Source organism: Gigantopelta aegis, chromosome 13 (genome assembly GCF_016097555.1).
Source record: "Gigantopelta aegis isolate Gae_Host chromosome 13, Gae_host_genome, whole genome shotgun sequence".
Taxonomy (NCBI): domain Eukaryota; kingdom Metazoa; phylum Mollusca; class Gastropoda; order Neomphalida; family Peltospiridae; genus Gigantopelta; species Gigantopelta aegis.
In genome coordinates this window covers 30,712,977-30,725,180 of record NC_054711.1, presented here as the reverse complement: position 1 = coordinate 30,725,180, position 12,204 = coordinate 30,712,977, and the positions used below count along the sequence as shown (strand labels likewise).

Here is a 12,204-nt window from a genome sequence, read left to right as displayed (position 1 = left end):
GATTAATGATTGAGCAGTTATTTTTGAACATGAAAGTAGAGTACATGCAGCAAATGTCACATGGGATGCTACAAGAAAATGGTTAGGGTCTGGTCTATTAATCACTCTCAAAGGCATCGGACACTGCATCAGATGGAAATAGATCTAAATGCGATCTAATGGATTATGACTTATACAAAAGTCTATGCAATCAAATGTTATAATATGCAAGTGTGAATAAATATTTTGGGTATTAATTATTTTGTCATTTCTTATAATTATTTCCTAAATAAGGGGGTTTTGACTGGAGGGGGTTTTGACTGGAGGGGGTTTTGACTGGAGGGGGTTTAGACTGAGGGGGTTTTGACCGAGGGGGTTTTGACCGGAGGGGGTTTTGACCGGTCACCTGCCAGAGCATACCGGCTTAACTAAATCCATTAATGTTTGCCGCTTGGTGCAAACTGCTTGTGAACAACAATCATGACCAGTTAACGGTAGGAACTACTCAGACACCTTGATTATAAATGCCTTTGATAATACCGCAACAACTTAGATACTGTAATACATTCTGCTTTCGTAGGCTACAGCTAATGAGAAGTTGCCTTGTTATCGAGTAACGATTGAGCTGAGCTAAGGAATGCAAATTATACAAGCGCCGGAACCGAACAGCTGTTGACATTTACCAAATTGACAAAAGGATTAAAATAATGCTTAGTATTAGTAAACGTATATTTGTTTACGACAATAACATCATATGATAACATCAAAATAATTTATTATTTGTTGAGTCGAATCAAATCGCCAAACTTTCCGGTCACGTGACACAACAATGGCGGCACTGCAGAAAACGATGGGATTTATCGGGAACTAAATCGCTGTACGATTATATATGGTGGCAAGAATTTGAAAAAAAATGTGGGGGGGGGGGGATATTTTGGCCGATAATGCAGGTTCAGACCTAATTTTTGTTGAAAAATAGTGGCTGCTGGCCGCGTTGGACAGGTGGCCGCTCTAGAGAGGTCAAATAAAGAAACAAATGCGTTGGGGGGGTTTCTGGGTGGCCGTTATGGGCAGGTGGCCGTTACATAGAGGTGCCCGTTAGACCAAGTTCGACTGTATATATATATATATATATATATATATATATATATATATATATATATACATTATCTATATATAATATATATATATATATATATATATATATATATATATATATATATATATCTATATATATAGATATAGATATATATAATATTATATATATATCTATCTATCTATCTATCTATATATATATATATATTATATATATATATTATATATATATATATATATATATTATTTTATAAGATAATAATATATATATATATATATATATATATATATATATCTATATCTATATCTATAGTATATCTATATATATATCTATATGTATATATATATATATATATATATATATATATGTATATATATATACATATACATATATATATATATTATATATATATATATATATATCATATACATATACATATACATATACATATATATATATTACATATACATTACATATACATATATATATATATATATATATATAAGATAGTACATAGATATATATATATATATATATACATATGCGAAATAGGCGAAATAACGTGCATTCAAAAGACACAGAGATTTTTAAAAAGTGGAATTAAGTCAACTTCGTGCATTTTATATGATGATTTGTATATACAACCTGTCGGAGTTTGGGTTTGTTTTCATGTAAATGCAAAGAAAACAAATATCGAATAGGAAATAAACGTAACATTTGCAAAAAACTTTGGGTCTAAATAATTGAACAGGATAATAGTTTGTATAGCAGTTCGGCCGGGACCGCCGTTTCACTTCGAGAGATCGACGTTTTTGAAAGATCGAAGTTTGAGTTATCGAAGGTCGACTGTATATGTATATATACAGTCGACCTTCGATAACTCAAACTTCGATCTTTCAAAAACGTCGATCTATATATATATATATATATATATATATATATATATATATATATATATATATATATATATATATATATATATATTAGATAATGATAAAAGAAAACAAGTGTACAGTATATATGTATTTAAAAAAAACAATTTTAAGAAATAAATATCCTTTTACATGTTTTGTCTTATCTTCAGAAAGGAACTGCTAAATAACTGCTAAATATGACGTCATACATATTATGACGTTACTGCAGTAGAAGGGGATTGATTTAATTTCGTCATTGTTGCTTTTATCTAACGAAGAGCATTAAGAAGTGGATAAAACTTTCTAATAAATACATTTCCTTTGTCTTTCTTTTCATTTCATTACTTATATCTATGCGATAAAATGGTAAAATGGTGAATTTAATATCTTTTTGTGCCGCACATGTATTTAAATGTGAACTCAAGGGTATGCATCTTGTTTCAGGTTGTTTTATTTGCTGTTTGTGTACACGTACTCTGGCTCTCAGCTGAGTGGTATGACCAATGTATTGTTCTTTGCAACCTTGGCACGTAATTACATACATAATATTGTTAACCGAACAATCCATATCGCTGTGTACCCAAAATAAACCTTTGTGGTTGAATTATGTGTGTGTGCCTTCGAAAATATGTAGGCATGTACCACAGTTACTTCGGTTACACTTTTTGTCACTGCATTTATGTTCTACTGTTGTAGATTCAAATCGTGCTTTTGTCAGCAACTGTTTCAAGTTTTTGCTTTGTCTCTTACTATTTATAATTGAAATAGAGTCTAGTATAGATGACATTTTTTCATTTTGTTTTAAAATGTGAAATTCTGACAATATCGTTTTATATATATTAGGATTGTGAGGGTTATGGGTGGATACAAATGAGAGCGGCCTTTTCGTTGAAACGATTAGTTTTGGTTTTAAAAATATTTTCTATCTAATACTACCGCCTTTTCGATACTATCTGATATTAGTTGTTTTGGATAACCTCGCGTTTTAAGATGAATGTTGAGTTCCCAGAGACGTTGATCACGTGTTTGTATATTTGACACAATCATAAAGATACACCGTGCTAAGTTATATGGTATACTTCTTCTCGTATGACTCGGATGACAGGATGAGAAAGAAATGTACTGTTTGCTATCAGCTGGTTTGTAAAATATATCAGTTTCTATTATGCGTCCACACTTGATTACTAAAGTATCTAGAAAAGGAATTTTCTTTGCGTCTGTTTCCATAGTAAAGTTTATGTTACTATTCAGTGTGTTAAGTAATTCGTGAAAAACAAAATATATATATATATATATATATTTGTGTGTGTGTGTGTGTGTGAATTTATCGATGTCCGCTATATTGACTTCATCGGCGTTGTTGCCACAGGGGTCGAAAATACAACACGTGTTAAAAAAAAACTTAATTTGTAAAATGATGTTAAATGACAAAGTTATTTGTTTATAATTACTCCGATGTGCTGAACGAGTTTACTGGTGAATGTTATAGGACTTGGTAGTCTATTTTTATAGCACGGCTTTTGGATACATTACCACAAAATAATGGGGAATTGTTTTACGTTGACTTATATCGTAAAAATTAATTGTTGTATAATTTTGACTAATTTCATTTGGGGTAGAGTTTGCCCCTTCGTATTTACTATATGAAAAAACACCCCCCCCCAAAAAAAAAAAAACACACAACAAAAAACAAAACAAAAACAACAACACAAAAAAACAAACAAAACAAAACAAAACAAAAACAAAAACAACAACCACAAACAAAAAACAAGTCGCAATAAACGTAAATGTTCGAAGCAAGTCGAATGGCCGACTCGATGTTTCTCCTCTGAATTGTACAGCTAATATTTACTTGATTATGGGGCAGTAAAGTGTACATGCGTACTGTATAATAGTAGATTCTGGATCCGTTGCGGGGGGTGGGGGGTGGGGGTGGGGGTGGGGGGGTGGGGGGTAAAACCTGCCCAACGTTATGTATACGGTTATATATATATATATATATAAATTGTATGTATGTTTGTCGAGGTTGACTGTTACATACATAGATATTAACGCACTGGCGGCAGGGGATAATTAAATCCTTTCTGGCCTCACAAATTGTCCCATGCCGTTGCTGGGATTCGAACCTATGGCACCGAATCGCCCGCAAATTGAAAGACTAACCACGATGCGCTCTGAGCTATAGAGACATCCATAAAAAGGATGCTCTTTAACTCGACCACATGCATGGGGTCTACAATCTACGCGGTGCATGACACAGTGGGCAGACCTGGCACTGGCTAGTATGTATTGATGTATGATTATCTATATATTGTATGTATGTCGAGGTTGACTGTTACATACATAGATAGTAACGCACTGGTGCACGGGAGAATTAAATCCTTTCTTTCCTCACAAATTGTGTATGTATGTATGTACGTACGTATGCGTGTCTGTCTGTGTGTGTGTGTTATATATATATATATACATTGTATATATAATATATATATATATATATATATATATATATATATATGTATATATATATAGCAGAGAGAGAGAGAGAGAGAGAGAGAGAGAGAGAGAGAGAGAGAGAGAGAGAGAGAGAGAGAGAGAGAGAGAGAGAGGGAGGCGTAATAAATGAATTACCAGTTATTATAAAATTTATGTCCAGAGTGAAACAATTTTTACTTGTCACCAGTGAAAATTGAACATTATTTCACCGTAGTCATAAATTTGATAATAACTGGTACCGAGTTTCTTATTCTATTTATTACCTCACTATTTGGGGATTTAAACGCCTTTATTTTCAATATAGCCTACATCGGCTACACGTCCATATATATAGAAACGACATAACTACTTTACCGTTCTGGGTATTGCTTTAACTTTGTATTTTATTCACGGTTCACAAATAATTTTCAAAACCCAAAGTTCTATATATTCTGCAATCTATAATGAATTGCATTAAACTGCCATTTTGTTAAAAGTTTAACACTTAAACCTGAAAGAAGTAAACGCAAACGCTTTAAACTACATGACGTCATTGTTTGTGTTTCGCCAAATCGTGATGACCTCATATTTAGCTAGTACCGACAAGGTGATTGGTCTGTTGGCATCAAATCGTCCAATAGTAGTGTACGTTAAACCAAAGCTTGAGAAATTATGATTTTTATTTTCCCCGTTATGAGTGCCTGCTGGGGTAATAAATATATTTATTACACACCAGTGTAAGATATTACTCATGTCATAACAATTACTCAATATCTAGCTAGTGTAATATTGGCACGCGCAGACTGGCGGGGTAATTTTTTTTTTTTTTTTAATGACGTCGATATTCGAATGACGTCACTTTGCATCTCACTGCATCATCAATTCTGACACGTAGTCATCAGAGGAAATCCGCCACACTTTTTTCCATTAGCAGCAAGGGATCTTTTATATGTACTTTCCCACTGACAGAAAAGCACATACCACAGCCTTCGATATACCAGTCGTGGTGCACTGGCTGGAACGACAAATAGCTCAATGGGCCCACCGACGGGAATCGATCCCAAACCGATCGCGCATCAAGCGAGCACTTTACTACTGGGCTACGTCCCGCCTCGATCCTTGCTAAGTGCAACATAGCCCGAGTATTCTGACTGTAAGAGAGCTATATTGCAATTAGTTTCCGGCATACTTCGTAATTAACCCGAATTATTTCGTATACCCTCGGCAAAATCCCGAATGTTTTCAAATTCTTTTCAAATCACTGGCATGATTTTGCAAGTAAGGTTTTGATTGGTCGAATGAAAGGTCAACTGGACATGAGCCCCAACGGGCTCCGGTTAGATCCAACGGGCTGCTGTTAGACGGATATTTGGGCAGTTATATACGCTCATTATATTACAGTCAGAGACCAAGGCATGCAATTTTCTGTCAATCGCTGCCCACCAAAAAGTAGTCAAAGCTTCTCGCTCTAATACCACAACAATCATATGTTTGACGTCAAATACATTTTCATCGATAATTTTCGAGTTCCTTGATTAAAAAAAAATCAGATATTGATCATTAATACACACACTACAGAAAGAAACGCGACAGCACCCACATTCAGCTAAGCTTCGGCAAACTCTGGACAGCAGAATTCTAAGTTCGCCGACCTATATCGTGACGTAGCGTCACATGATCGCCCACTCAGCCATTCCGTCTTCCAGGGGCCGTCTCATACAATAACATGACAAGTGCCAGACAATCACCAAAAAAGGAGTTTGTTTTGTTTAACGACACCACTAGAGAACATTGACTGATTAATCATCGTCTATTGGATGTAAAATATTTGGTAATTTTATCATGGTGTTAGAAAGGAAACCCGCTACAGTTTATCATTAGTAGCAAGTCAATCTGATTAAAATTAGCTCTACTGGGTCTAGCCTTCGCCTTTTATAGCGTTATTTGGGAGCATAGTGTTATGATAATCTGGTTTTAAGTTAAATCTGGCTTTGGGTTATGTAATATGGACGTTTTTATCGTCGGGTGAAAATTCAAGTAAAAATATGGAAGACTATGTGTTTCGCTGGCTGGAGAGAATAAAATATAACTGTGGCGGACATATCTCATTATGTCCTATCATGTGTTTAAACAACGACGGCGTGCTGAAATAATAAAATAATGACTTACCTGGAGAGCAGACATGTGTTCGGCAAGGTGGCTGACATTTTGTTTTTGTCTGTTCGTATAGCCAGACCGTGATCCGTGGAGCACCTGTCTGGTGGCTTTTCGTTTTTGGAATGATTTGATTGGTCGGCGAATTAATTTACATCGTAAGTTATGAGTTCTGCACGATGTTCTTGTGGAGTGCATTCTGTTGCACATGTCTTCAGATGCCTATATAAACTGGGAATCAACGCACAATCTTCAGAACTCGAAGTTAAGAGTATCTCCTGTCCAGCACCGTCAGAAGTTACCACGTCAACAAGGCATGAAGGAGCGGCGACCGGTCATCTTGTTTAGCAGCCCTTGGCAGTCGTGCATTGAAACTTTTCGTGATGGACTGATTTTCGTTTGGTGACTATTAATTAATAACTTAAATGCCAGAATTCTGTGGGAAAACTTTATTTATTTAAACATATATTTTTTATATAAAAACATTTAAACACTTGCTACTTGTTATGTAATTTTGTCAAGAAAGTGTGTGCTCAATGTTTTAGCTATTTAGTCAATTTATTAATCGGGCAATTAGTTTATTGCATTGAATAATGTGATATTAAATATCACACAGTCTATATCTAATAATTGTATTTAATTGCATGTGATAACTTGTACACATGGCAATTGTTTAGTACCATGATTGGATAATTCGGATTTATCAATCTTGGTACACGTGACTTCTGCGGTCTATTAAAGTTTTTAATCCAGTTAGTGGTTATTGTGGATCGGGAAGGTCACAATAGAAATTCTAAAAATATCGTGCGAGACTATTTATGCAATAGACGAACTTATTGGTCTATTTCAACATTGAAAAAACAGGGGGAAAAGTGCAGTAATAAACTTTGGATTGTATACTAGTATAAACAGATTTTATGGCTATACCATCACGGTTTATTTTTTCGTCTTGAAACGAATTTTGTATAAATTTTTATATTGCAATTAGTTTCCGGTATACTTCGTAATTAGCCCAAATTATTTCGTATACCCTCGGCAAAATCCCGAATGTTTTCAAATTCTTTTCAAATCACTGGCATGATTTTGCAAGTAAGGTTTTGATTGGTCGAATGAAAGGTCAACTGGACATGAGCTCCAACGGGCTGCTGTTAGATCCACATGTAATAGTGGAGCTAATTTTAATTAGATTAGTAGCAAGTGATTTTTTTATATGCACCATCCCACAGACAGGATAGCACATACCACGGCCTTTGATTACCAGAGTGGTACACACGCGAAGCAGGCATACGAATCATAGATCAAATACGTTTTCACCTTGAGATACGTGAATGTAATATTGTTTCTGTGTGTGCGCGCGTGCGCGTGTGTGTGTGTACCACTCTCTGTCGCTGAGGTTATTGTCCATAGCCCAATGGTAAAGCACTCGCTTGATGCGTGGTCAGTCTGAGATCGATGCCCGTCGGTGGGTCCATTGCGCTATTTCTCGCTCCACCCAGTGCACCACGACTGGTATATCAAAGACCGTGTTATGTGCTATCCTGTCTAGGATGGTGCATATAAAAGATCACTTGCTGCTAATGATAAAATGTAGCGGGTTTCCTCTAACATTTTCCTCTAGCATTGTTGTGGTATTAGAGCGAGAAACTTTGACTACTTTTTGGTGGGCAGCGATTGCCAGAAGATTACATAGCTTTGTCTCTGGCTGTACTGAGAGTGTATATAACTGTCCAAATGTCCGTCTAGCTCTCTTACAGTCAGACTACTCGGGCTAAGTGCAACATTGGTCGCTGATCAGGTAGGTACGGAGAAGGTTGTCGGCATTAACAGAAATGAAGCTACTTGGGTCCATGGCTGATCGTTCGAAGAAGAAGAAGAAGAAGAAGAAGAAGAAGAAGAAGAAGAAGAAGAAGACGAAGAAGAAGAATAATCCCAAATACAGTTCAAAAGAGCACTTGCCTTCAGGAGTGTTTGCTTTTAAGGCGCCTGTCTTCAAGTCACCACGTATAATCATTACCAAAGATGTGTACAGCTGTCTCATTAATGAATCTCCAAAGACGTAGATGGTTGACCCTTTCAGCAAGTTGCAGGCGCTCTGAGAGTCAAATATCTTCACAGGACATCTCTTGTTCGTCGGCTGCCATTTTGAGTATTCAGCATGAACGCGATTTCGGAGGTCAAAGGTCATAGGACCCCTACATTCATCAACAGTTTTGTTCACACATCTGTATTTAAAACAGCACGGCGTTGGTCCATCGGGGTAGCACAAAACACGGTACCACACTTTATGACCAGTTTCGCCGTATGATAGGTTTCCGCATTTTAGGTCAGGTCTTTGATAATTGTTCGGAAAAGATTTTCTGCAGTATTTGAGAAAAGTATTAATTTCGGTCCGCTCTTGTGACGTCAGTTCTCTTGTTTTCCACGTGCCTGACGTCATTCCACCAAGAACGTCTGGACAGGCCTCGTTATGGTCACTGTCGTTTTGGTTACCACTGTCCATTTCAGACCACATTTGATACCCAAACACTTTTGTAGTTTTGATCGGCAGTTGAAATGGTGGATACACGGATAAATAATATGCAGTACATAAGAAGAGGCAGCTTACCCCCAAGAACCATATTGCGTAACGTTTATTCACATTCATTCTATGCAATGGTTTATAGTCTTGATGTTGACTTGTCTCGTCACACTTCGTCGTAGATGACTATTAAAGAGTCTGGTGGAATCTGGAAAGATAGAAGCGTTACATATAGCCTGCTGGCAAATAAAAGCTGTAGGAAAAAAAAACCGTAAAGGAAATATGTTATTGTTTTGGTGGGTGAGGGGGTGGGGGGGGGGTGTGTGTTTGTGTGTGGGTTTTTTGTTGTTGTGTTTTTGTTTTGTTTTGTGTCGTGGGGACAAAAATACAACCTATGTCTTGAGCTTGGGGAATTATTTACTCCAATGTTTTTAAATTAGGGCAACCGGCCTCGGTCGTGTCATGGTTAAGCTATCGGACTAATGTACCGGCTCCCATCTAGAGCGAGTTTTAACGACTCAATGGGTAGGTGTAAGACCACTACACCCTATTCTCTCTTACTAACCACTAACAACTAACCCACTGTCCAGGACAGACAGCCCAGATAGCTGAAGTATGTGCCTAGGAAAGCGTGCTTGAACCTTAATTGGATATAAGCACAAAAATAAGTTGAAATGAAAACACAACAAGAAACAAACAAATTAGGGGTTAAAGAGTCTGGTGGAATCTGAAAAGACAGAAGAGTTACATATAGCCTGATTACAAAATAAAAGCTGTAGGAAAAAAAAACCCGTAAAGGAAATATGTTGTTATTTTGGTGGGGGGGGGGGGGGGGGTTTGGCTCATTTCATGTAAACTCATCCTGGGACGCAAAAATTAAAATTCATCTTATAAATTAAAAAAGGGCTTCTTTAATATTTTATATATATATATGTTAAATAACACACAAATCATAAACAGTGAGATAATTTTGTGTGTGTCGCTATTTGAAAATAAAACATCTGCAAACAAAACAAAACACAAAAAATAGGTAAGTTTGTTCTTTGCTTAAAACGTTGTTATTTAATACCAAAATGATTCAGTATATAGTCATTTGACCGACAACTGGGTGTCTTAAGATTTACCACCTCTTTCTTTTCTCTTCATATAAAAGGTTCATTTCAAAAACATGGAACCCAAACAAAAATGCATGCTTGCTGCTAGGTTGTTGCAAGGTAGTTACAAGGTTGTTACAAGGTAGTACACGCAATGCAAGCTATTTGCAAGCTAACATTTAGCTCGCGTAAGGTAGTCAGTATTTCTGCAAGCTCGCCGCATGCATGTTTTCATTTGTGAAAGCATGCGCAAGCTTGCTGCATGCATATCTTCAACTGTGCAAGCTTCTCGCAAGCATGTTTTCATTTTTGCTAGCTTGCTGCAAGCATATCTTCAAATGTGCAAGCTTCCCGCAAGCATGTTTTCATTTTTGCAAGCTTGCTGCATGTGTATCTTCAACTGTGAAAGCATGTCTACACTTGTGGAGAAAAAGCTAAGTCCAAATCATTCTCATGGTGATTTTTTTTTAATTCATAACTTCTCATATGATTTATCAAATTCACTGGGAACAGTGGCTAAACAACCAAACATACATATAACAGATTTACATAGTATTTACAATAATAATTAAAACAAAATTAATATTAATACATACGAATGATAATACAATATGGTTAAAACAGAATCATCTTGTAATGATTGGATTTTCAATTGGCCCCAAAAATAATAACATATGCATGGCCATGAGAGGATGACAAGGGCCATGTTTGGTTGAAATTAGCCTGGTGGAATTTGAGAAGATGTTGAAAATGTCTGAGCCAATCAGAGGCTAGGGTGGCCATCTTGGATTTTGAATCAGCCACAAAAAAAACAACACTTAGTAAGTCATGAGAGAATCATTTGGACTAAGTTTGATTGAAACCTGCCTGGTGGACCTTGAAAAGAAGCAAAAAAATGTCTCTGTCAATCAGAGGCCAGGGCAGCTATCTTGATTTTAAATCTGCCCGAAAAATAACAAACTTGGTCAGGGCCATGAGAGGATCATTAGGAATACATATGATTTAAATTTGCATGGTGGAACTTGAGTAAAAGTTAAAAATGTCTCAGTTATTCAGAGGCCAGGGCGGCCATCTTGGAATTTTTATTGGCCTGAAAAATAACAACACTTGGTCAGGTCTATAAGAGGATCATTTGGACCAAGTTTGGTTGAATCCTGCTTGGTGGAACAGGAGAAAAAAGAAAACAAGAAGAAACAAACAAATGACTTTACACCACAGTGTGGATCTCCAGATAGTGGAGGAATATAACCTAAAACAATAGGACCAGGAGCTTTTTAGCATATTAGTTTAGTCAAGACTATCCCACATACATGGAACATGTCTATCTGACAACATGTAGCACCTATTTTTTGTTTTAACTGTTCATGTTTTTCACTTTAAAACCGTTGTTGTTTTTTTAAAGAATTATACAAGATGTAAGATGGCTGCCACTGATGCAAGCTTGTAGGTAGATCGTCGGAAGCTTGCAGGAAGCTCGTCGGAAGCTTGCAGAAAGCTCGTCGCAAGCTTGCGGGAAGCTCGTCGCAAGCGTGCGGGTAGCTCGTCGCAAGCGAGCGGGTAGCTCGTCGCAAGCTTCCGGGAAACTCGTAGCAAGCTTGCAGCAAGGTTGTAAAAAGGTTCCAAATACTAGCTTAAACTGAACAAGCTTGCGGGAAGCTCGTTGCAAGCGTGTGGGAAGCTGGTTGCAAGCTTGCGGGAAGCTTGTCGCAAGCGTGCGGGAAGCTAGTCGCAAGCTTGCGGGAAGCTCGTAGCAAACATGCGGGTAGCTCATCGCAAGCTTGCAGGAAGCTTGTCGCAAGGTTGTAAAAAGGTTCCAAATACTAGCTTAAACCAGTACCAAGCTAATAATAATCAGGAAAATACGTCCAACTCGTTACCTGGTGGATGAAGTGGATGCAGTTGTCAACAGAAAATCCTTGGGAAATTTGTTAACCCTGAGTTAAGCGTTTGAAGTATGTAAACTGATTCAACGTCTGT

The 12,204-nt window shown here is 36.8% G+C and overlaps 1 protein-coding gene across 1 annotated transcript in view; it reads right to left on the bottom strand.

Annotated features, from left to right (window-relative positions):
• LOC121387669 overlaps nucleotides 1-9,001 on the bottom strand; it is an 11,377-nt gene extending 2,376 nt beyond the window's left edge. Inside the window, exon 1 of the mRNA XM_041518858.1 lies at nucleotides 8,572-9,001. Within this exon, the coding sequence (XP_041374792.1) occupies nucleotides 8,572-8,800 (229 nt within the window). The 5' untranslated portion in view covers nucleotides 8,801-9,001. The remainder of the gene's footprint in view (nucleotides 1-8,571) is intronic.
• Nucleotides 9,002-12,204: the final 3,203 nt, after the last annotated feature.